The sequence below is a fragment of the Diplodia seriata genome, assembly GCF_021436955.1.
Source record: "Diplodia seriata strain FDS-637 chromosome Unknown scaffold_4, whole genome shotgun sequence".
Taxonomy (NCBI): Eukaryota; Fungi; Ascomycota; class Dothideomycetes; order Botryosphaeriales; family Botryosphaeriaceae; genus Diplodia; species Diplodia seriata.
Genome location: NW_027117311.1, coordinates 1226255 through 1250853, shown reverse-complemented (window position 1 = coordinate 1250853; position 24599 = coordinate 1226255). Strand labels below are relative to the sequence as shown.

The 24599-nt window shown below is 57.0% G+C and overlaps 8 protein-coding genes across 8 annotated transcripts; 5 read left to right on the top strand and 3 right to left on the bottom strand.

The window, feature by feature from the left end:
- Window positions 1-388: 388 nt before the first annotated feature.
- Window positions 389-1234, bottom strand: SLS55_004239 (uncharacterized protein; the record flags this gene model as incomplete). Its single annotated transcript, XM_066775698.1, has 2 exons — window positions 389-828; window positions 892-1234. 2 exons carry the CDS (start codon window positions 1232-1234, stop codon window positions 389-391), a joined length of 783 nt encoding a protein of 260 aa, XP_066633579.1.
- A 978-nt stretch (window positions 1235-2212) lies between these two features.
- On the top strand, window positions 2213-2793 carry SLS55_004238 (uncharacterized protein; the record flags this gene model as incomplete). The annotated part of the gene is made up of 4 exons (XM_066775697.1): window positions 2213-2227; window positions 2281-2501; window positions 2557-2627; window positions 2681-2793. 4 exons carry the CDS (start codon window positions 2213-2215, stop codon window positions 2791-2793), a joined length of 420 nt encoding a protein of 139 aa, XP_066633578.1.
- A 3740-nt stretch (window positions 2794-6533) lies between these two features.
- On the top strand, window positions 6534-7545 carry SLS55_004237 (uncharacterized protein; the record flags this gene model as incomplete). Its single annotated transcript, XM_066775696.1, has 4 exons — window positions 6534-6609; window positions 6670-6780; window positions 6842-6934; window positions 6995-7545. The coding sequence occupies 4 exons, from the start codon at window positions 6534-6536 to the stop codon at window positions 7543-7545; spliced, it is 831 nt and encodes a 276-aa protein (XP_066633577.1).
- Window positions 7546-8834: 1289 nt separating this feature from the next.
- Window positions 8835-10395, top strand: PDK2 ([Pyruvate dehydrogenase (acetyl-transferring)] kinase isozyme 2; the record flags this gene model as incomplete). Its single annotated transcript, XM_066775695.1, has 4 exons — window positions 8835-9155; window positions 9218-9548; window positions 9604-10270; window positions 10332-10395. 4 exons carry the CDS (start codon window positions 8835-8837, stop codon window positions 10393-10395), a joined length of 1383 nt encoding a protein of 460 aa, XP_066633576.1.
- Window positions 10396-11600: 1205 nt separating this feature from the next.
- SLS55_004235 (uncharacterized protein) lies at window positions 11601-12040 on the top strand (the record flags this gene model as incomplete). The annotated part of the gene is made up of 2 exons (XM_066775694.1): window positions 11601-11649; window positions 11766-12040. The coding sequence occupies 2 exons, from the start codon at window positions 11601-11603 to the stop codon at window positions 12038-12040; spliced, it is 324 nt and encodes a 107-aa protein (XP_066633575.1).
- A 206-nt stretch (window positions 12041-12246) lies between these two features.
- SLS55_004234 (uncharacterized protein) lies at window positions 12247-14406 on the bottom strand (the record flags this gene model as incomplete). The annotated part of the gene is made up of 1 exon (XM_066775693.1): window positions 12247-14406. The coding sequence occupies one exon, from the start codon at window positions 14404-14406 to the stop codon at window positions 12247-12249; it is 2160 nt and encodes a 719-aa protein (XP_066633574.1).
- Window positions 14407-15416: 1010 nt separating this feature from the next.
- Window positions 15417-16460, bottom strand: SLS55_004233 (uncharacterized protein; the record flags this gene model as incomplete). The annotated part of the gene is made up of 2 exons (XM_066775692.1): window positions 15417-15680; window positions 15732-16460. The coding sequence occupies 2 exons, from the start codon at window positions 16458-16460 to the stop codon at window positions 15417-15419; spliced, it is 993 nt and encodes a 330-aa protein (XP_066633573.1).
- Window positions 16461-19400: 2940 nt separating this feature from the next.
- On the top strand, window positions 19401-22936 carry CDC60_2 (cytosolic leucyl tRNA synthetase; the record flags this gene model as incomplete). Its single annotated transcript, XM_066775691.1, has 3 exons — window positions 19401-19475; window positions 19528-22082; window positions 22135-22936. 3 exons carry the CDS (start codon window positions 19401-19403, stop codon window positions 22934-22936), a joined length of 3432 nt encoding a protein of 1143 aa, XP_066633572.1.
- Between the last annotated feature and the right edge of the window lie 1663 nt (window positions 22937-24599).

The window sequence follows — 24599 nt, the reverse complement described above, 5'->3', positions numbered from 1 at the left end:
TCTGCTGCCCGAACTGGACACGAGAGGTGACGGCGCCTCTTGACAATTTCCTTTTACGTTGCTAGCAAGCCGGATGCCGTTACCCATCATTTCATGCAGCTGACCTGTCGCCTGTTGGGCATGCGTCGATCGTTCAGGCAGGCCCCGCCCTCTTCCCAAACTCACGTTTCATTGCGGAGAAATATGATGATCCGTCGCGATCTGATACTCGTGATCTCCAGTGATGACGATAGGTACACGGTGCAAGATTGGCAGTTTAAGCGTTGCATTGTACATACTATCAAACATGTCAGCCAAACGTTTCTATCAGCTGAAGTTATGCTGTGGTTTATTTTTCTTCCCCCGGTTCAGTCCTTCTCACAAGCTTCTTTCACGCTTGAGTTTGCCTCTAGGCACTGCTCTTGGTTACTTTGGATGCCGCTTCCAGTGCCTGGCCGACCAACGGCTTCGCGTCAGTTGCGATGCTTGCCTCGTTCAAAGGGGTGAGACGGTCAACCCAAGTCTCCCACCGATCCTCGCAGAAGCCTCCCCAGCCCGGAGCATCCTTGAATATCGACAGACTCCTTCCCGGCTTCGCCATCTTCCCGTCGAATTGCTTCTTCTCCTGGCTCAGTTTCGACAGCGTTTCCGCGGCATAAATGAGCCACACGGAAGCAGCCTTTAGGCTTGCAGGCTTTGTATCCGACGCAATGTCATCCTCCTCGGGATCTTCGAGGGCGGCGCGCAGGATCCAGATGGCGTAGAGGCTGAGGTCGCAGACATTGGCGGCGGTCACGCGCGCGTAGAAGGCGTTGAGGTTCACGAAGCTGTCGTCGGGCTTGTCTGAAGCTGCATCACCACTGCACGTAAGCCGCTCTGCTCATCTTGCGATAAAGAGGCCGACAACCGTACCGATGTCAAGCCCCTCCCGGGCTTTGGCGCCGAACAGTGGCAGCTGCTCCCAGCGCTGCTCCTCGCCCCAGATCTCGAGCTTCTTGGTCTCGTGCGTCGGCTGCGGCATCTCCTTGATGGCGCGCACGATGTCGACCAGCTTATCCTGCTGTCCGTGCGGCGTCTGCTCGGCGGCGCTGGTGACGGCGGTCCACAGCCTCTCCAGCTCATGCTCGGTCTTGCCCAGGTCGCCATCCTTCTCGAAGGCTTGCCGGGCAGGGGCGGCGAGCTTCTCGGCAGCTTCCTGAACGGAGATGGCGTCGGGGACGAAGGCAGCGATGATATCGCTCGGGTTGGTGGCCATTGTGGACAGGCTCAGCGGGCGGTATGGGTTGCGGTGAGGGGGCAATTGCAGGAGAAAGATCCGAGAGGAGTAGATTGGAAGCGATAAAAGCTGGTGAGCTGTTCGCGAGGCGGGGGTGCCGCGGAAGAGTCGGTGACAGGCGCGTTGGAGGGACGTGGTGGCGGTCAGATGACGTCGCGGCCGGACATTGCGCTGGCTGCAAGCTCGAGCCAGGCGAGGTCCGACAGCTCGAAGGCCATGGAGGAGGGTTTTAGGTGATAGCAACTCGGAGGGACGCCAATCAGCCGAGATAGATTAGCACATGGTCGATGGTGATGAGGTCGCGAGCTGGGCTGGCGGCGGCTGCGGAAAGTGAAACAGCAAGCGCCTGCCGTTTTCGGCCAAGCTACCCGTTCCGCCTCTGCCGATCCGACCCGCCCCAGACCTCGACACCCTGCCCTTCTCGTGTTTGACTGGTCCCAGGAAACGCGCTTCGAGAACAAGCAGCCTGCAAATGCTGACTGCGCGCCCCGGCCCTGCATGGCCCCGCGGCTGCGAACAGCAGGTGCCCTGCCCATCAGGCCCATCCCCAGCCTGCCATGCCTCTGCTGCATGATCCAACTTCCGTATACTTCGCCTTGCGCTCCTAGTTTTATTTCCCGGAGCCAATGGCATGTCTGGAGGCCGCCACCTGCCGCCTTTGTTTAAAGGCCACTATTGTTCCACAACTACCACATTCATGTCTCCTCCGGCGCTACTGAAGTCATGCAGACTTGGCCCAGTCTTAGGGCACCCACCTGTGTATCTTCGTATCGCTTATTCACCGACTTCGCTCCGGCCATGAGATAGCATCGCGTGGGGCCGTCTCGGAGCTCTCCTACCCCAGGTCTGCCATCAAAGAGCCTCCGTCTATAAATCAACCCCGAAATCTCGCAGTCTCCTCCACCAGCCAGCCAATTCACCTTCATTCGTAGCCAGTCGTCTGCCAAATCAGCCACAATGCTTGTCCTCAAGGTCCGCCCTCCCGCCATCCTTCCGTGCCACAGCCACCCTAACCATGCTTCCAGTCCCTCATTCCCCTGGCTTCGCTTCTGGGCCTTGCCATTGCCAGCCCCATCGAGAAGTCTGAGCCCAAGCCCCTCGAGGTCCGCCAGTCCGCCACCACCTGCGGCTCCACCTCGTACACCGCTGCCCAGGTTCGCGCCGCCGCCAACGCCGCCTGCGACTACTACCAGGCCGACGACACCGCCGGCAGCTCCACCTACCCTCACACCTACAACAACTACGAGTGAGTTCCCATCCCTAATCGTGAAGTGTGCCATGCATTCTGACGAACAACGTAGGGGTTTCGACTTCGCCGTCAGCGGCCCGTACCAGGAATTCCCGCTTTTGAAGAGCGGTGTCTACACTGGTGGTATGTACCCGCTAGCATTCCATCCTCTTCCTCTCTGACATCTTCCGTCGCAGGTTCTCCCGGCGCCGACCGTGTTGTCATCAGCACCTCTTGCGGGTATGCCGGTGCCATCACCCACACCGGTGCCAGCGGCAACAACTTCGTCGGCTGCTCCGGCACCTCGTAAGCCCATCGCTTTTGGCAGTGAACTGGAAATGTCCATGAAAAGTATTGAGGACTCTGTTGGCCCGAGTTTGGATGTTCTATCATTCAGCGCAATGCGCACGTACATATAGTGGAATCGATCGATTGATGAGCTGAGCCTTGAATCCCGTTTTGTCAAACCTCGGTCCTGATCTCAACACAAGCCGGCAAAGCTTGTCTCGCATACAGTAAATTGCTCAACCTTGGTTTCGTTGTGTGTATGGCATGGGAACATAGGGTCTGACGACCCCGTGGACACCCAGTTCCGGTCCCTTCCCAAAGGCCGGTTTTGCAGGGTCACCTCTGAAGGCACTGCGCCGTCGGTACTACCGTCCATAAAAACCCAACTCTGCAACGTTTACCTAATTCAACTCTGCTACGACAACCTACACCTTCACGTCTGCACCACCCACCATGGCAATAGTACCCAGTGAGCACCCACTACGTTTAGAGGTTTCTTGATCGCTGATTTCATCTCAGGATCCGAGTTGCCAAAAGTAGCAATGGGTTCTCGCATCCTTCTTGACACTTTCTATCGGAGAGTTGGGCAATTTGTCATCCTCATCCACAACTATTTCCAACTCCAGCAAGTCAAAGCCAGTTTCGACAATGTAAGCCCCAGCTTCGAATACATGGGAGAGAAAGCCCGAGGAATCCATGAGAATTTGGGGAAGCGAATTAATGGCGTGTGCGAGAATCTGGAGAAGGAAACCGATGACTTGCTTGAGAAGAGGCGCGAATTGAGGTTGCAGGCGGAAGGCCTCTGCACACATTTCGATATTACATTGCCAACGAATGAAGGCCGCGTCCCCTAAGGGTGGCTAGCTGTTTGCTACCAAAACTGACATACATCTCCTCTCCTTGAGCCAGGAAGCTACGGTGGTTCTTGTCTTTCTCGCAGGCATTGTCGTGCGTCGTAAGCACTTCCGTCCATGGGAACTTCCATGAGATTTGCTTTCCGTTGCCCAAATGGAGCGTCAGTGTTGCTTTGGAAGACCTCGGTGAAGAGCGCTTCGCCAGATCATAGTCATAGAAGCTAGAACGACGATCAAGCTTGGTCTAGGCGAGCATCCCGATGGCTGCTGTAGATATGTAAAAATCATTGCGCGTTCAAAAAATCTGTACCAATTTTTTGCAGAAGGGTCCCTCAGCCCCCATCACCACTGTGCCCCGAAAGACCACGCCAATCTCCCATCGTCCGCCCCTCCTTCTTGAAGTGCCGACCCAAGTGATCCATCCTCTCCCCCCAGCCCTTAAAGCAGCCCTCCCTCTGACAAAATCCGCACCAGCGGTACCATCCCTCCAGCTCCTCCCCGACTTTCAGCTCGCCGACAGCCCCGTAATACCTCAGTTCTGCATCTTCCATTCCATGCACGGTCCGCAAGTGAACGATAAGATGGTCCTTTCGCCTGAACTGCCTCCTGCACCACGTCTTCCCATCACCCTCGTCTTCCCAGTGCTTGGCGACGAGGTGCGAGCTGGGGGGATCGGGCTCGCCGCATGAGGTACAGAGGCGACGCTGGCCGCATGTTTCTTCCACGGAAGCAAAAGGGAGTATGATGGTGGCGTCGACAGTACATAACCAGACGCGCTGCGGGCGGCTTTTTTGCTCATGTTTGATCCATTCACCTTTGCGTGGGAAGAAACAGCCGCAAGCGCGCGTGCACTGGAAGGGACGCGATGAGTCTCGGGTGTGGAGGCGTTCCGGAGAGGTAGTGGGTGTGCAGGGGCGGGTCTGCGGTTTGAAGGTCCGAGTGTGATGATGATTGTTCGGAGGGGTAATGTTCCGGGAGGTGCATGCTTCTATGGTTGGCAAAGAGCGGGAAGGAGTCGGTGGTGATGACGATGGAGGAGAGACGAGCTGTACGTGTTGACTGCTCGTGCTTGAGAAGGAGGAAGATGGTGGGAACGGGGCGAGTTGGGACAGTCGTTGGCCAAACCAGGTTTTGATCCTAGTGACGGGCTCGCCGGTAAGCTGCTCCAAGGCCGCAAAGTCTTTCTCCTCCGGCCAGCAAGGAGAGAAGTTCGAGAGCCAGCGATGGCAGAGATCTGCTGCCTTCACATCGATGGACGTGATGACTCCCTCGAGGCTTGCGTGTGAGAAAGAGCTTTCGCAAGAGCTGCTAGGCATGAAATCAAGCTTAGCGGTGTCCGAAGCGGAGCGAAATTGGAAATTTGATGGTTTTGGATGAGTGCTTCGAGAAGTCGCGACGGCTGGTGGCGTGGTCAAGTCCACACCATCAAAAATTGACCAATCGAGGGAAGAGCAGCCGTAGTGGTCCCCACAAGAGGGAGGCTCGTACGTGCGAGATTCTGGTAACGCTGAAGCAGATAGAAGGTTTCCAGCACGATGGAACATTGGTGAAGCTAAGGCAGTGCCATTGAGAATGTTGTCCTGAAAGGATGAGGATCGTGGCGTCTGCTGAGGATGCGATTCGTCCAACTGCAGCACAGATGGAGTACTTGGGTTCCGGTGAAGGGACTGAAGTGGGGGCTGGAATGGATCCATGAGCATATTCCTGGCCCGTGAGATGGAGCCGTTGGCTGGAAGATAGCTCGTTTTTATTGGTTGTAGAGCCTTGCGTGGACCGAAAGACTCAAGAACAAGGATTAAAGGGCGCCGTTGAGCCTAGTGCCACATGGACCAGGGTACGAGGGGTTTATAATCCCTGCTGCGGGTGACGGGGGTGGCCGGGTCGACGAAAGTGATCAGAAAAGGCAGACCGGTCTGCAGAGATAACAGTATCTTCTGCCAACAGCGTGCGCAAGCTGACAAGTGTGCGGGGAAGTATGCCGCGTGTATGGTTCTCAATACGAGCTTTTCCGATGCGTCAAAACAGGTACGAATAGGCCTTTGGCGTCATCTGGTCCATCTTAGCAATCAGAAAATTCCATGATTCAACTCAGCGGCAGGAATGCAATTGAAGTGCACTCACCCAAGAAGTCTGTATGTCAAATGAGCCGGTCAGTCAGCAGATAGATATCAGTCTCAAGCCGGACAGTGCTGACGCAAGCAAGAGAAGTTGAAATGACCATTGTTCAGAGCTGGTCTGCCACAGTATGGGTTACTAAGCACTTGATATACACGTGGGGAAGCTGACTTTGCCGTATCACGATTGTGACGGATACTTGGCGCACAGAAGCATGGCTTAGCTCGAGCAAAGGAGGGGAAGAGGAAGCCGATCAGTGCTGCCTGAACGCGCCATCTATGGTGGTTGGCGAATCCAGGCCCGCAGCGTGCAACATGATGTTGGTTCCGGCGGCAAAAAAGGGCAAAAAGGCGAAACATTGGCCTTGTCGCCACTGCTGATAGGATGGCTGCCTGGAATGAACCCTGCTTTCGCTCATGTCAGCTGTTGCTGCCCCGGCTGTGATGAAGGGCAAGCCGCGGATGAGTCAGCCGGGTGTGCGCTTCTGCAAATGTGCAAGGCTTAGGATGAACAAGAATGGTGGTGTTGGAGGTCAGAGATGCGAGCTCCTTCCGCTCGGCTGTTCCGCTCCTCTGCTCCGCTCCGCACCAGGGTCCACTCCAAAGACCCTTCGTGGTGCTATCATCGGGTAGCCGCCTGGGGCCATGACTAATGTCCGCAGAGCAGAAGCTAGCGCCCCACGAACCCGCAACGCGTCGCCCGGAGCAGTATAAGTATCCGAAATGTTCCCCGAGATACTGCTTTAAATGTCGAATTGGTACCGGATCTCGCATCTCACCAAGACATTGCTGCAATGGACCGAACCACCCCCAAAGAGAAGCTGCTACGCACCTTTATGCCAGCTTACACCATTGCCCTGGGATTGTACCGTTCGCTCTACCGTATCAACTGCCGTATTGTTTATCTTAACTGACTCTGTCGCATTAAAGAGTTCGCCCTGACCATCATTGACACGGTCATCGTCCAGCATGAGCCTGGCGTCCTTCTCCAATTCTCGAAGCTGCGCGACCGCGCCTTCTCTCGCTTCTGGATGGCATATGGTGACGCAAACGAACCGCAACTGATTGTCAGGGTCCGGCCGCTGACTGTATTATTCAACAGGCGAGTTCATGTCCGAAGGCATGGCTGACGACGCCGTAGTCCTCCTTCGCTCCGTCCGTGGCACCGTCCTTGACGTTGGGCCCGGTAGCGGTGGTAAGGAAATCTGCTCTCCCTCCATTCACCCTCTGACGTGAGCGATTCACTCTCTTGCAGACCAGGCCGTGCACTTCACGCCTTCGCATCTCACACGCGTCTACGGCGCCGAGCCGGCGGACATGCTGCACGGCAAGCTGAGGGCCAACGCCAAGAAGGCAGGCCTTGGGGATAAATACACAGTGCTGCACGCGGGTGCACAGCCAGAGAGCCTCATCCCGGCACTAGCGGACGCGGGCCTGTTTAAGAACGGGTCGGAGGGCATCTTCGACGAGATCTGCTGCATCAGGGTGCTGTGCGGCGTGCCGCGGCCGGAAGAGACGGTCAAGGGATTGTACAAGCTGCTGAAGCCTGGGGGAAGGATGGTCGTGCACGAGCACGTCGTGAATCCTTGGCAGGAGGCGGGGGGCAGCTTTGCCTCGAGGGTGCTGCAGACCGTGTATGAGTGGGCCGGATGGAATTTCTTTGTTGGCTGCAGCATCAAACGAGACATGAAGGAGGTTCTACTGAACGCTGGGGGAAAGGATGGATGGTCGAAGGTGGAGCTGAAGAGCTTGGCGACGTGGAGCGTGCTGCCGTACTGTACGGGCTATCTGGTGAAGAGAGAGTAGAGGGGTTAAGCGTGGTGTTGGGCCTGAGGTTTCATGGTGATAACAGACGGTGGGGATGGTCTGTCGCAGAGAGGTCTTGGTGGCTGGGCATTATCACTTGGCTGCGCAAGTCTGAAGGAGCGTGTTGCACGGGCGCTTCATGGAGCGTGGGAGGGTTGTGAGTGGACGCAGATCTCTGCAGAGCGAGTACCCGCAGAAGACGCCATGTGCGGACGCTAAAACTTGGGCAATGGTTTCGTCAGAGCTGCTTCGGGGGCGCTTTCCAGAAGCGCACACGGGTGCTAGGAAAATTTACACATGCCACAACATCAATAGCCGTCCAGCCGAGCCATGCAGTTGCCGTCGCCATATGATCGTCCGCACGTATCCTTTGACGCAATGCGGCTCATTGCGCGCGCCCTGCTTGAACAGCCAGGCGGCTTTAGCTGCGCGGCATTTTCCCTACGGTGTGCGGCAAAACTGCCGCAGCGCACACGCTCTCTTTCCCTGCGCAGACTGAGGCTCGGGCTAATGGGTAGCGAGTCCCTTCGCAGGGCTCCTGACTTCTGGAGGCGCTCGCCAGCAGAGGAAATACTCGGAAGGCAGCACGCGTATGGCTACCGCTTCCGTCTTGCTCCCTCAACCCGAGCGGACCCGAGTAGCAATTGCATGCCGAGGGAAGCACGCGTGCAGGACTTGTAAGCAGCAGTAGCAGCCATTGCGCTGCTCCACCAGCGCTGGCGGCGCGCGTGTCGGCCTGAGCGGTCAAGAGATCCCACGCTGCATCGCGTCAGCTGGGCACTGAAACCCGAGCAGTTTGCACGGCGGAGTGGCACGTGAAGACACCGGTGCGAGAGTTGGGTTTTGGCTTGGGGCTGCTAAGGCGGGGAAGGCGATGCGGGCAGACGGGAGCGACGTCTGGGGTCTGCGCTTCGCTCGCCTCGGCGGCTTCTCTAAGCTCCAGAAAAAGCAGCCGATGACTCCCATCCACACGCCCGCGTCTCCCGCTCGCAGGCCTCTCCAGCTTGCGCTCTCCTGAACACCACCAGTCCGCACTGTGCTGTCGCTTGCGCCGTGCTCGAACCCCTGGATCCAGCCAGCGTGCCCCAGCCCCGCCGTCGTGCAGCCCGGCCCTGTGCTCGCCCATACCTCGGTCTCTCCCCGAGAGCTCCTAGTCGCGGGGACCAGCGCGCGCTGCCGGAGAACCACAGACTTGCCGTCACCACCGGCCTACTACACCACGCTGGCGCGCGCAGTATACGCATTGAACCCCATCCCGCGCGCTGCGAGGCCGCGCAGCTACTCCCGCCATGAGTTGGAAGAAGACGGCTGAGCTCATGAACACCATCCGGCACTATGCTGGCTTCCCCGCCACCGGAGTCAGCTTGCGCCAGATGGTCCAGTTCGGCGAGCGTCCCTCGACCGGTATACAGACAGCCCTCCGGACCGATTTCAAGGGCTACACTAATAACATTACCCCAGGAACACTGTTCCGCGCGTCCCAGTTCCTTTCCGAAGAGCTCCCCATTCGACTTGCCCACCGCGTGCAGGAACTGGAGGAACTGCCGGACGGATTGAATGATATGCCCTCAATCAAGCGCGTGCAAGACTGGTACGCCCAATCTTTCGAGGTATGTACCGAGGCCTCGAATCCACTGCTCTTCGGACCTTCTGACGCCGGTGGTATGATTAGGAGCTTGTCACCCTTCCCCGGCCAAAGCTGTCGCAAGAGGTGCGCGAACGCCTCTTGAAGCCTGCCAAGAAGGCCAGCAAGGAGTCGAGAATCCTCAGTCAGACCACCCCAAACCCCAGCATCACCAAAGGCCAATACCGCTCCGAGCCGAGGGGCTTGGAGGAGAACGGCAATGGAAACGGCCAGAGCAAAGTGGCTGCGTCGAAGAGATACTACGTCGCGGCGGATGATGGGCAGGAATGGCCGCCTGAGCTGCACCAGTACAACCTCAAATTCGCTCAGACACTGGAGAAGATCAAGCGTCGCCACGACAGCGTGGTGACTACTGTGGGTATGTTTGTGCGACTAGTCGCTGCAGGTGTTGCTTGGCTGACATGTGAAAAAAGCCCAGGGTATCCTCGAATGGAAACGGAAACAACAGCGGATGCAAATTGATCACAACGTCCAAGCCTTCCTCGACCGGTTTTACATGTCCCGTATTGGTATTCGTATGCTCATCGGACAACACATTGCGTTAACGGACCAGCGGCAACGGAGCGACCCCAACTATGTCGGTATCATCTGCACAAAGACGAATGTACGCGAACTGGCCATGGAAGCCATTGAGAACGCGCGATTCGTTTGCGAGGATCATTACGGTCTATTCGACGCTCCGAAAATCCAGCTCATCTGCGATCCGAACATCCACTTCATGTACGTCCCGGGCCACTTGTCGCACATGCTCTTCGAAACCTTGAAGAACTCCCTGCGCGCCGTCGTTGAGAGACACGGCCAAGACAAGGAGGAGTTTCCTGTGACGAAGGTCATTGTGGCAGAGGGTAAAGAAGACATCACGATCAAGATCTCCGACGAGGGAGGCGGGATTCCGCGCAGCGCGATTCCGCTTGTTTGGACGTACATGTACACCACGGTAGACCAGACTCCCAACTTGGATCCGGACTTCAACAAGAGCGACTTCAAGGCACCGATGGCTGGTTTTGGATACGGTTTGCCCATCAGTAGACTCTACGCGCGGTACTTTGGCGGTGACCTGAAGCTGATCAGCATGGAGGGGTGAGTACTCCTCAACAAGCCACAAAAGGCATTGGACAAACCTCTGACTAACATTGTTCAGATACGGAACGGACGTGTACCTGCATCTTAACAGACTCTCGTCGTCATCGGAGCCTTTACAATGACAGTTGCCAGTCATGAGGAGCGAATGGGAAAGTAGCGCGCGGAGAGGCACTAGAAACCAGAGAACCATGCTCCAAGGATTGACGCGGCAGTCAGGACAGTCGATAAGCGCGAAGAGTACAGCGATCGCCATGGCGAGCCGCGTGAAGCGTCTCAAGGTAGACAATACCATGAGTTGGGAAATCAACGAGAGACGCCAGGTCGGCGATGCTGAGAGCATGGTCAATGAAGGCCTAAAGGCAGCATGGTGGCGAAACGTTGGGATGGAAGAAGGTGTATGAACTGGGGAGGAACCGATTGTTGGTGTGCAAGGTCTCGCATGGATGAGACTGGATGGCGCGGCTACTGCGACTCGTTGACGTTACGTTTCGCCCATTTCTTTATTGTTAGTTTCTTTCATTTTGTGTGCGGTGTATATCTCTCTTGACGACGGTGGGCTTTTTGTGCATATGGGATGGCGATGGGTCATTGGCATGTGAGCATGGATTGGGTAATGATTCCGTTCGAACAAGCCCGGACGACTACAGCAGTTTTTGGCGGGCGCAGACACGAAAAGAATGTCAGGTCACAAACAATGCACTCTGCTCTCGCAGTGACGTTTGGAGCCACCGAATCTGCCGAGTCGCACGCTCGAATCTTGGAAGATGGTGCGGCTCAGAGCTGTCTGCAAGATGAGGTATCGCCCCAAGGATCAAGTTGGACATGAGTTGCTGCTTGATGTGGTAGCGAAGGGTAGGCCTCCCAGCAGCCACGCCCTGGAGTCACATATTCACCAATCAACTAACTCAGACGCAGCGCTTTGGTGGTCACGTAGGGTTGTGCGACCTCGGCCTTCCCTGTTTCGGGCTGCGTACCGCCATGACATCATCGGCTGCTGCGGCCGACGACATCCGCCCCGCCTGGCCCATGGAGCTGCCCCGGCCCCCTGTCCACTTGCACAAAAACGTTATGCGCGGAGCTTGACGCAAGCGCGCAACCCGGGCTATGTAGAACAAGGACGACATCCATGTCAGCCTGTAGGATATTTTAGAACCAGCTGAGGACCTGCCCCTCCCCCTCCCTCCTCCCAAAACTGATCAACTCTCCAAACCTGTGAAACCTCCCACCGAAAAACACTACTACTATTTTCACTTTTCTCTCCGGGGTGAAACTGTGCATCGAGCAGAAACAAACAAACAAGCAAGAACATCACCACCACCACATCACAATGTCCAACGTCAACAACTCGAACGAGGAGGAAGGCAACCAGCCTAGCGGTATGTCTTTTGTCCATCTCCCAGCTTTCCCCCCCGCATTTGTCTCCTCACAACAACGCACAGCGCCGCCGCCGCCCTCTCCTACGCCAATGACGTGACTGACATGATTCGTGTAGGCATCCTCTCCAAGGGCCTCGACCCGGTCGGCGCCGGGCTGGGCAAGGTGCTGTCGCCGGTGGGCGCCGTCGTGGGCACGGTGACGAAGCCGGTGACGGGCACCGTCGGCGGCCTCACGAAGCCGGTGCTGGACCCGATGACGGGCGAGAGGCAGGAGCGCTCGCAGCTCATGGGCGGCGACAAGCGCGCCGAGGACTTTGGCAAGCAGGCGCAGGCCGACAAGGAGCCGTTCGGTGGCAAGAAGCAGACGGGGGATAACCCGCTGGGTTTGTAAGAGCGGAACTTTCCACGTCTTTCTTGGGGAGGGGACTCACGTGTATATTTAACCGTTGTGGGTTGGAGACGATGATTGATGGATTATGAGGGAATCTAATGAGCAATGAAATTTGAAAAAAGGACATGAACGCCGTCTTTAGGTCTACCAAAACGCCTGAGCTCTCAATCACATCTTCCTTCATCCGAATGAACCGGAGCTAACTTTCAACCCCAAACATCCTCCAACCACTTACCCCTCCTCTTCAAACCCTCACTCCACTCCTTCACGCGCTCCTCACCCCATCCATCCTCCTTCCTCTTCATTCCCTCACCAACCCTCCGTCCAACCTCTCTCGCCATACTCGCCCTGCCGCAGACATAAAAGTTGGCCCCCTCCTCCAACAACCCAAGCACCTCCTGCATCCGCTCGTCCACCCGGTCCTGCACGTACCGCCTCGGCTCGCCGTCTTCCCGGCTGAAGGCCGTGACGATCTGCAGCCTGCCGCCGAGCGCGCGCTCCCACTCCTCGAGCTCGTCGCGGTAGATGTAGTCCTCGGCGGCGCGGCGGCAGCCGAAGAAGAGCACCATCTTGCCGACGTCCTTGCCCATTGAGTGCAGCCGCGCGCGCTCGGCGACGAAGCCGCGGAAGGGCGCGAGGCCGGTGCCCGCGGCCACCATGATGAGGGGCGTCGTCCCCGCGGCGGGGAGCTTGAACTTGGACTTGCGCACGTGAGCGTAGAGCTTGGGCGCCGACGCCGCCGTGTCATCGTTGGCGGGCCCGGCAAGGGGGTAGGTGAGGCCGTTCATGTTGGGGTGGGTCGAGTCCTTGGCGGGGTTGGTGGGGTGGTGGTGGGCGTGCGCGAGGAGGTAGTTGGAAGTGAGGCCGGGGATGACGGTGTTGTCGTCGGCTGCAGCCAGAGGCGTGGTGCTGACAAGCGCGGTGATGCTGGGGTGGCGCGGCGAGATGACTGATGAGGAGGAGATGCTGTAGTAGCGCGGCTGCAGGCGGGGCAGCGTCTCGATCACGTAGGACAGCGGCAGCGACGTCCATGTTTGATCGGGACTGGCCAGCGCGAGAAGTCGGCCAAGATTGAGGTGCGTGCGTGAGAGGTACTGCGCGTATGCTGTCTTGTCCTTCCCCAGCGACAGCAGGAAGGACTTCGCGGCTGGCGTGGGCGCAAAGGGCGAGAGCGAGAGGATGGTGTCGCGGGAGACCGGGGCACATATCTCGAGGTAGTAGCGGAAGAGGGCCGTGGTGGTGGTGGGCGTCGGCACCTTGACCTTGAGGGTTGAGTCCAGGGACTTGATAGAGATGGGGACATCGGCACGGGAGGTCAGACCGAGAGCGGCGAGGAGGCGGTCGACTTCGGCGTCGGGGTTGGTGGGCCAGACGGCAAGGTGGTCACCCGTCTTGTATTTGACCTCGACGTGGTCGGAAAGATCGAGCTCCATGTGCACGCAGTTGCGGTCCTTGGTGTGGAACAGCTCGCGGGGGTTCTGGATGGTCAGGGGCTTGATCGGAGAGCAAGCTGCGGCTGCCTTAGGGTTGTCCCGGGGGTGGACGGGTTCGCCGTGGTGGAGATCGATCGGCTCGAGAGACTCGTCTTCGACGGTGGAGAGCGTGGGCTCGTACTTGATCTCACGCTCCTCAAGCTTGAGCTCGTTCTTGAAGACGGCGAACAGCTCGTCCTTCCAGGCCATGAAGTCTTCCTCGGTGCCACCCTCTGCATCGTCTGCCCTGCCAACGGGCAGCATCGGGCGCGCGCCGAACTTGTCGAGCTGCTCGACAACGACGTCGATGACGCGGTTGTAGTACTTGTAGTTGCTGTTTCCGAGACCAAAGGCAAAGTAACGCAAGTTCTTGAGTGAGACATCCTTGCTCTTGAGTAGGTAGTCCCACAGACCGGCGGTGTTGTCGCTGGGGTCACCCTCGCCAAAGGTTGAACAGATGAAGATGGCAAGCTTAGACTCGGGAATGAGCGCGATGGTCTCGGCGTCAAAGTCGGACAAGTCAGCGGCCATGGTCTCCAGGCCGAAGCGGAGATGGCATTCGCGGGCAAGGCGGTTGGCGAAGCCCTCGGCGGTGCCGGATTGCGAGCCCCAGAAGATGACGAGATCTCTGTTGGTCTCCTCAAGCTTCTGGGCGATGTTGCGCGTCTCCTTGTTGGCGTTGAGCACACCGCCGTTCTTCAGCTGCGGCCGCTCGTACCAGATGTAGTCGTAGGGGTCGGGCTTGTCCCAGGTGTAATTGCGCAGGACGTAGCCGGCAGAGCCGAGAGCAATGACGCCGAGGGCGGCAACGTCGGCATAGTTCTGCGGCGTTGCGGCTTTGGAGAGCTCCTTCAGAGTCTCCTGAAAGGCAGGATTGGAAAGGATGTGTGCCATGGTGGGCGGGTATCGTCAAGGAAAAGCAGAACGAAGACAGGTGCGGTGGAGGGGACGGAGCGCAAGGGTAGGGAAGTCAAAGGCAATATGCCATGAGAAGTGCATGAGGTGCGCTGAGCGGCCTGCTGGACGTTGATATAGAAAAGGGCGACCGGGGCTGACTTTCCGCTTTGGCGGTTGCTGGAAGAGGCAGCCCCTCCACCTTCCATCCCCACCATGTTCGGCGCCGAGACCGCAAGAGCCTCCACAACTCGGATCTTCCTCTTCTGCACACCTGGACGCAATCTGGATCCCGCACCTCTGCGGCGGGAGTATGTGCGTCAGTCCGGGGCTGAGATTGTGGGGAAACGCGAGTAAGTCTGGGGAAGGTGCGGGGACATTTTCCCTCTTCGGCGCCTGCGATGGGCGCGCCACCTTCCCAAAGGATGCGAGCCTAAGCACCTCGTCAGCAGCTTCTACGCCAGCGGCACATGTGGAAATTCAGTCCGACCTGCCTTTTCTCCTCCACTCGTCTAGTCCCGCCGCAACCGTCTGGCGTGCGGAGCATGTGGCGCCCCTCGGCCGCTCCAGGAAGCTCTCGACGCCGGCCAGAGGATCCACATGCTCTTCGCCCGTCGCATGCGTCATACTGCTCCGGTGGGGCTAGCCTCTGCTGCACCCCCGCAGTATCTTGCCCGCCGACCACCCGCCACTTATCAAGCGCTAAGGACCCAATCGCATCAGCGGGATTATTGATCACAACGGGCGCCAAGAGTACGGACACTTATTGACGCTCTTGCAAATATTCCATGGCGTGTTGAACTGGTTTTGAACAGGCTTGGTTATTTCCAAATCCACAATGACAATCAAGACAGCGCATTTACCAACCCGTCAATGCTGACCCTGCTCGCATCTATCTGCGGGTCATCGCCATCTGAGGGCCATCCCCACGCCTCTTTCAGCTGTATCTGCCTGCGTGGATTTCAGCACACTTCCTTTCTGATGAGCTCACACGGAAGGGAGCTTGACACTCACGCGACTCGCGTCGGCCATGCATGGACCGTCTCGCAAACGTCGAGGATCTCCATAAGAGCCTTTTGTTCCGCAGGTTCCGTGAACCTTTCGCCGGCGAGTGCAATGGCCATGGACGCGGTTCTAAGAGATGCGTTAGCCCGGCTAGGGCTGTACTTTGGCGGGTATCTGAACAGGGACGGCTCGTACACGTAGTTTGGGGGACAGCGCGAGTTTGAATTGGCCATGCCGCATAGCGCCCGCACGTCTTCCTTGATTTGATCCTGTTGGGAGAGTGAGCAACGGCATCATAGCGAGCTGGTGAGTCAACGTACATCCATCTTCGTGAGTGCATGCTTCTGCCCCGGGCCCAATCGTGGCACCTTTGGATCATGTGCCGTTAGAAGGATCTTTGCAAGATGGTAATGTTGTAGCCCAGTGGTCACGGCGTCGCTTAGAAGCCAGATCTCCGGGAAGGTGTTGTTCACGCCGTCAGGCACCCGGTAGAAAATGGGCGAGAACGACGGGGGCTTGAACATGAACCATCCATCGCAGTAATCCAACAGCCTGGTGTAGTTGGTCACAGTTTGCTCCCCATCACCGAAACAGTACCGCAGCACGTCCGCACAGTGTGTCACGATCCGGTTCGCCCACACACAGTCGCTGGCTGTGTCAAATGTCCGATCTATGTTGCAGTGCTCCAGAGCCGGGATGATTGTTCGCTGGTTGACAAAAGCCATGTATATCTCCTGTCGGAGCCCTACCCAGAACGCAGCCTGTCTTAACCCACCGTATACGGTCGAACGTTCTTGTGCCGTGAGGAACACCTGTGTCCCTAGAAGGTGACTTTGGGATTCAGCGCCAGAGACTGGAATGTCAATCTCCTCCAGGAAACGCAGTATCACCGTGGCCGCGAGCAGGTTCTCGTCCATCAACGCTGCCGTTTCGTCAAGCATCGGGATCAGATGCTTCAAGCATTCCGAGTGGTATCTTTCGGCGATGTATGGATCGTACTCTCCAACCCGGCTCCAGTGTCTCGCTGCCACGGCTAATATGGCGTTCATCAAAGGTGGGCAGACTGCTGCTCTGTGTGGCACGACGAGTTGAAAATGCCGATCCGGATCGCAGAGGTCGAACGAGGAAGCTAGATTGTCGACGAAATATCGTAATAAGGCAGCTTCTTCCTTCTTCTCTAGAGGCCATACCGGCGCGTCCAAGTATATATGCGATAGCGCGTTGGCGGTGCTTGAGATGGAGGGAAACTCTGTAGCAAAGTTGCTTGCTAGAGAAGATGCAGGCTCTAGCGGTGGGAAACCATCTCGAGGACTAAGCTGGAGACCGCTAATGTCTGATGGCGCGACTTGCGATTGAGATTCGGACCTCAACCTGGTGATAGGCTGGCTGAAAATACCGCTCTCCTGACCAGGAGATTTGTGACATGATTCTGAGCGATGCGGCACTTCGAGTTTGCGACGTTTGGGGGAAGACCCGGCCTCGCTGACACTCTGTCGGTTCTCTGGGGATGGTCGTACTGCCACGGACTGCGATAGCGACCGGACGGGTATGTCCTCAGTTGAGTCTGAGGTGACGTGGTCTCTCCATCCAGGGGGGGTGACGACTATGTTGTTGTCTGAGTCTTGATCATGGTCGTAAATGTTTCGAAGTTCGGGAGTTTCGTCGACATAGCTGAGGTTGTGCGTAGTCTTGCACCACGGCTGGGTTTTGGAGAAGTCGTAGTCACATTTCCCAACTCCAGAACCCTTGAGGTTGGCCACGCTGCTGGTCCGTCAGTCATCTCAGTCCACCAAAGAGGATCCAGGTACAGGCGTGTCATGCTGCGAGGTACAAGAAAGGATCGCCCGGATACTAGCCGATGACGTGCGTAAAGAGGATGCTCAGATAAGGGGCAGTGTTACCTTGGGTTGAGGCTATGTCGGAATCGGATGTTGTAACCCCTTACACATTCGATACCACTTTTTGCACAACGGGTGCAAGAGGGTCGCTGTTCATCACCTGCAAGATTTCTTCACCATTAGTTGGATCCACCAATAAGACCTGGAAGGTGGGTACTGACACTTTAGGTGCCTAGATAGGGCGCGAGGTTAGCCACCAGTTGCACACGGCGTGCTGGTCGGGAAGTCACATACCTTACACGGCAGCTCTGGCAAGCTTACATCAGCGACAAGCAGCCAATGAAAATATTATGGCGGATCGTTTTCTTACCTGGCAGCCAGTGCGAGTTCGGGGAACCGAAGACATGTGGTCTGAGCTGGGGAATTTTGGAAGGGTCTGAGAGAATGAGAGCAGGTATGATGTGAGTAGGCAAAGTCGGCTTTAATGACTCTTTTCAGCGTTTCGGGAAGGTTTGGACGCAGCGACATCAAGGCGGGGGAGGCCAGGCCAGTTACGCTGCTGGCGCGCAAGAGAACCAATCAGAGCCATTACCAGGTCAGCTTAGGTGGGGAAGCTAGCTGTGGCATGTGTCTCCGAAACTTGGGACGTATATGGCAAGCCTGGCGGTGAAATTCGGTTCTAGCTGCACTGTGACATGCTGTGTTCACGAGACGTGATTGAACAAGAATTGTAGGCCATGATCCAGAGCTCTGAAAATTGACTGTAGGATTGAGGTCGCTATCCTGTGTTTGCTCTCTGCTCTTTGCATTATTCTATTTCTCCGAGCTGTTGGAATCTCCGAGCTTTCGGCCGATGGTTCCTCGGGAATTCTTTCCAAAAGCATGCAGCCAGAGCTCAGGCTTTCTACGCACATGATATTTCGGAAAGGCAGTAACCGTGCATACTTCGAACATTTCTGCACCTCCACAACTTTCAGATGCCGAGTCTTTTGTATTAACGACAGCAGGTGAATCATCCAGCGACGCAAGACGCCAAACGAAAACCAGTTCCCTGAAGGCGACAAGCTCCCTGATCGCGATTAGAGTGGGCTGACTGCAGAACCGCGAAATCAATAGTTGGCGCGGATTGGTGCCGACGGATACGCGTGGTTGCCGACGTGAGCACAACGACTGGGCCAAACTTGGATCGAATGGTGTGGCTGTGATGCCCTGCGAAGGCCCAATTCTTGATTCATGAGGCAGTATGAGATGGCTCTCACGAGCGCCTGGCACGACTCGGTTGAATTGCGGGCTACGCAAGCCGCAATAACTGGGCCTGTTGCGCCTGGCAATTTGCAGCGACTCTAGTGGCAGCTTCTTTCAACCATGCGTCCGACTGCTCAAAGATATTATTCAACACAGGGTAATTCCAGTGTTGTTGCGGTTTAAGATGCTGTGGAGGATTGAGGTCGCTCTGTTTGCGAAGGCTTCGACCATATGGAGTTCATGGTGCGCCTATACCAGTTGCGGATCTTGACAATGTCAACACACATGTCACTTGGATAATCATGTGGAGCAATTACCCCTTGGAACGGCTGGGCGTTGTCTTCTTGAGAACGGCCCTTAGCTTTGATCTCGTCACTCCAATCCATGAAGAGTACACCATAGACGGTGACGACTGCCCCGCGTCAGCAACATCGCCAACCCAAGCCACAATGTCTATCCTCACATGTTATTGTTGCCCATTGCGACAGCTTCACAAACTTGTTCCACCGCGGGCGAGCCCATTTGAGCTGGGACCGGCGCCTGAACTTGCGCTCAAGGCGGAACTGGTGCTTTGGCGGGAGCTTGGAGAAGTCGGGTGGCCATAGACGCTTCGCCTTGTAGGGGTTGCTGTTGATGTCGAAAGCCGGGCGCACGGGTTCGGCGGCGCGGCGGGCCAATGTGCGCAACATGGCGGGGTGCGAGACGATGGAGCGATGGTGGTGATGGTGTTGAAGGCTGGCTGCGACTGCCCTTGCATGCGGGCTCGCTTGCTCACCGCCCGGGCGTCATCTGCCGCCGCTTTCTCGGCCGCCATGGACAGCCCACCACGCCCCCCACCGTGACTCACCCAGCCCTAGAGTTCACCGGGCCTCAGTTCGCAATCTGCGCCGCGAGAACTCCGCAATCATGTCGGCCGCCAAAGCGACGCTCGAGGCGTTGGACCCCAGCGCCAGCTCGAAGAACACCCTCAAGATCGAGAACGTGCGGTGCCCCGCCCCGCCGTAAATATATTTCGTGCTCTGACGCCCAGCAGACCGACAAGCGCGACACCCTCATTGCTGCCGAGAAGAAGTACCAGAAGCAATGGCAGGAATCCAAGGTCTTCCAGCAGGATGCCCCCTCCACCGCCGAGTTCCCCTACGGCTCCGTCTCCGGCGACGACCTGCGTGCCAAGGCGCCCAAGTTCTTCGGCACCATGGCCTACCCATACATGAATGGTGTCCTGCACGCCGGCCACAGCTTCACCGCGAGTAAGGTCGAGTTCGCCACCGGCTTCGCTCGTATGCAGGGCAAGCGCGCGCTGTTCCCCCAGGGCTACCACTGCACCGGTATGCCCATCAAGGCCTGCGCCGACAAGCTGGTGCGCGAGGTAGAGCTGTTTGGAAAGACCTTTGAGGGCTGCAAAGAGGACGACATCGCCGAACCCAAGCCCGACGAGGTTCCGGCTCCGACCGAGGAGACCACCAAGGCCGACGTCACCAAGTTCAAGGCGACCAAGGGCAAGGCCAACGCGAAGACCATCAAGACCAAGTACCAGTTCCAGATTATGCTCTCCCTCGGCATCCCCCTCGAGGAGATCCACAAGTTTGCTGATCCGCAATACTGGCTGGAGTACTTCCCTCCGAGGTGCCAGGAGGACTTGACCTCCATTGGCGCCCGTGTGGACTGGCGCAGATCCATGGTTACCACCGATGCCAACCCTTACTACGATGCCTTTGTCCGCTGGCAGATGAACCGCCTGAAGGGCCTTGGAAAGATCAAGTTCGGCAAGCGCTACACTGTCTACTCTCCCAAGGATGGTCAAGCCTGTCTTGACCACGATCGTAGCTCTGGCGAGGGTGTCACAGTCCAGGAGTACACTGCTTTGAAGATGAAGGTCCTCGAATGGCCTGAGCAGGCCAAGTCTGTCATTGGTGATAAGATCCCTAGCGACGCCAATGTCTACTTTGTCCCTGCCACTCTCCGTCCTGAGACTATGTACGGCCAGACCTGCTGTTTCGTTGGCCCTAAGGTCAAGTACGGCATCTTCAAGGTCACGGACAACGAGTACTTCTTCCTGTCCCACCGTGCTGCTCGCAACATGGCCTTCCAGAACATCTTCCCCAACTGGGGTGTTTTCCCTCACATTGTCGACCTCCAAGGCTCAGACGTCGTTGGTACTCTCGTCAACGCACCGCTCTCCACGCACAAGGATGTCAGGATTCTTCCCATGGAGTCGGTCAAGCCCACCAAGGGTACCGGTGTTGTTACTTGCGTGCCTTCTGATAGCCCTGATGATTATGCCACCACGATGGATCTGATCAAAAAGGCCGACTACTACGGCATCAAAAAAGAGTGGGCGGAACTCGAGATCATTCCCATCATCAAGACGCCTACATACGGTGATTTCATTGCGAAGGCGCTGGTTGAGAAGATGAAGATCAACTCTCCCAAGGATGCTAAGCAGCTCGCCGAGGCCAAGGAATTGGCTTACAAGGAGGGTTTCTACCAGGGAACTATGACCTATGGCGAGTTCTCTGGCAAGTCCGTGCAGGATGCCAAGCCTCTTGTCCGCAAGCAGCTGATCGACGCGGGCTTTGCCTTCGCCTACGGTGAGCCTGACGGTATGGTCATGTCCCGCTCGGGTGACGAATGTGTTGCTGCATACCTCGACCAGTGGTACATGAACTACGGTACCACTGAGAACGGTGGCGATGGTGAGTGGTGCGAGACTGTTCTGAAGCACCTTGAGAACGGCATGAACACTTTCTACCCTGAGGCTCAGCACGCTTTCAAGATGACCCTTGGCTGGCTGTCGCAGTGGGCCTGCTCGAGGTCGTACGGCTTGGGTACTAAGCTGCCCTGGGACGAAACCCAGTTAGTCGAGTCTCTGAGTGACAGCACCGTGTACATGAGCTACTACACCATTGCTCACTACCTGCACGGGGACATCTTTGGCAAGACCCAGGGTCTCTCCAAGCAAAGGATCGCGCCCGAGCAGATGACCGACGAGGTCTGGGATTACCTCTTCTGCCGCACTGCGGATGTCAAGACCGACATTCTCAAGGAGGATCTCGAGGCCATGCGGAGAGAATTCGAGTACTGGTACCCTCTTGATCTCCGTGTCTCGGGCAAGGACCTGATCCAGAACCATCTTACTTTCTGTCTTTACATCCACACCGCTCTCTTCCCCCAGAACAACTGGCCGCAAGGTTTCCGTGTCAACGGCCACCTTATGCTCAACGGCGAGAAGATGAGTAAGAGCACTGGCAACTTCCTGACCCTTGGCGATGCCGTGAAGAAGTATGGTGCCGACGCGACCAGAGTGGCTCTTGCCGACGCCGGTGATGGAATCGAAGATGCCAACTTTGAAGAGGCTGTCGCCAACGCCATTATCCTCAAGCTTTTCGAGCTCAGGAAGTGGTGTGAGGAGATGGTCAACGAGGCCCACGTTGTCGAAGGCGAGGCGCAGTACAAGGAGACTCGTGACAGCGGCAAGATCAAGAACGTCGATATCATCCAGCGCACCGGTGAGAAGCATCTCTGGGACAGAACGTTTGAGAACGAGCTCAACAGCTTGGTCATTGAGACGAGGGAGCACTACGAGAAGTAAGTTTATCCGTCCCGACAAGCGGAGACATCACTAACGTTGATCAACTAGCACCTCCTACAAGCTCGCTCTCAAGTCCGGTTTCTACGACTTCACTGCCGCTCGTGATTTCTATCGCGAGGTCACGAAGGCTGCTGGCATTGGCATGCACGCCGATCTCGCCAAGCGGTTCATTGAGCTCCAGGCCCTTCTTCTCACGCCCGTTGCTCCCCACTGGGCCGAGTACATGTGGCTTGAGGTCCTCAAGAAGCCCGAGACCATTCAGAACGCACTTTACCCGACGGTGGCTTCGCCTGACCCGGCTCTTACCGCTGCGCGCGAGTATGTGCGCAACACGACCTCGAACATCACGTCGGCCGAAGGCCAACAGGTCAAGAAGCTTGCCAAGGGCAAGAATGTCGCGTTTGATCCCAAGCAGGACAAGAAGCTCACCATTTTCGCTGCCGAGGCGTTCCCGGTTTGGCAAGATAAATACCTCGACCTTGTCCGCCAGAAGTTTGAGGAGCTCGGCCTTGTGGATGTCAAGGTTATTACCAAGGAAGTTGCCAAGCCCGACATGAAGAAGGCCATGCCTTTCATCCAGGGACTGAAGAAGCGCCTTGACGGTGGCGAAAAGGCGGCCGAGATCTTTGACCGCCGTCTTCCATTCGATGAGATCGCGACGCTCAAGGAGATGGTGCCGGGCCTGAAGCAACAAGTAACCAAGCTAAAGATCGTCGAGATTGTGGGCGTCAAGGAGGGTGAGAAGGCCGGTAAGGTCCTCTTTGGTGAAGGTGAGACCAGAGAAAACCTCCCGCCGAGCGCCGAGTCTGCGGTGCCTGGAGCACCGACGTTCTTCTTCGAAAACATGTGAGGCACAGGAAGGAAAGAGGAAAAGGAAAAAAAAAAAAGTCAACGGCACTTGGGAAGACGTTATGTTTGGTACAACACGACCTGAAGAAAAGAAAAGATGTAGAGAAGAAATGATTTCAACAAGTTTCGGATGTCAACCTTATCTATGGACTCCGTGGACTACTTGATGTTTCGGTCATGCTCCCACTACTCATCAAAGCAATGCTGCCTGTGGCTTCAAGCCCGGCGCCAACATTTCTCCGAGCCTGCCGGCTATTGATTTTTTTTTGTGCTAAGGATTTTGCGCTCCACCATCGCGCCCCCCTGAGAATCGCGCTCCGTTTCCTACGGTGCGAGCAGAGTCGAGGCTCCGGAGTGAGACATTCTAATGCACTATTGTGTTTCTCGGGTCGTGGGTCCGGATTTGCGAGTGGCTGCCTACGCTGCAGGCACCCGTATTCACGAGCCGCAGGGGACCAGCGAAGAATGAAAAACGGACGAATGAGAGGAAGCACAGCAAGAATAGGGACAGGCAAAGGACGAATCACACGAGTAAGCGTGTGGTGTGTCTCGTCGCGCCGATCTTTCACCGCTGCGGGTCCCGGGCGTTTCCAGTCACCGCCTCTCGTCAATAATCATGCAGCTAGAAGCAGAGGCCATCTCTTCTCGAAGGAATGATGACTTGTCCCCATAAGCTTCCACCCCACAGATTGTTAGCCTGCTACCCGGGTCTCCCTTCCATTCCTTCGTCGTCGTCCCCTTATCCTGGGACTCTACCCACAGGCAAGCAGATGTCAACCGTGCCCGAATGCCCCATGCTGTCGCATCCACCCCGGGACAAACCCTGTCGGACCTCGCGCGCGCTCTCTGAACGATACGCCTGAAGGCCAGCCCGCCTGTGCCAGCTTTTTTTTTCTTGGGAGGAAGGCTGTGTTTGCGTGCTACGCTCCCATCGGTCCGATTGTACCTTCTGGGCGCTCGGTGAACACCCTAAAGGTTTCGGCCTCCCTGAATCTTGAAGAAAAACCCTCCGGGTTCGAAGAAAGACGTTGTGGTGTTGAGTGGGGAGCGTGAGAGTGCGAAAGGAGACAAAGTTCGGGGCTCTAGGGCCTGGGATATGGCGCCCTTCATGTATGATCTGGACACCGCCGCATCGCCGGCACCTTCCGCACGACGCTCTTTCCCTCCTCTTATTCCCGCCGATGCTGCAGCTGCGGCTGTCGCGCCACCTCCATCCGCAACACCATGCCAACGCTGCATTGATGTATTCACGACGCCACAGCAGTCGATCCCAAAGGACGACCACCCCGACTCTCCATGGTCCCTGCTGTGTAGCCATCCCCAGCATGGTCGACCGGGCCTTGTCTACTCGCGCCGTCGCGGCTCGCTTGAGGCGTCAGCGGAACAAAGGTGCGGCCTCTGCCAGGTGCTTCTCGATTCGGTCGTCACGGGGGAGAAGCGGCGGAGCAACTTGAAGAAGAGCTGGGATGCCAACATTGCTGTCTTGGCGGATCAAGGGGTCGGTGCCATTGGTGCCGCTGACAAGAGAAGGAGCGTGGATGATGTGGTTGTTCATTTTGAGTTCTCCTTCGAGACCGAGGGCGGCAGCGGCCCGGGGAGTCCAGTTGCGCGGGATCACTACAGGTTCCCGTCGTGGCCGGGCGGAGTGATGGATGACCAGCAAG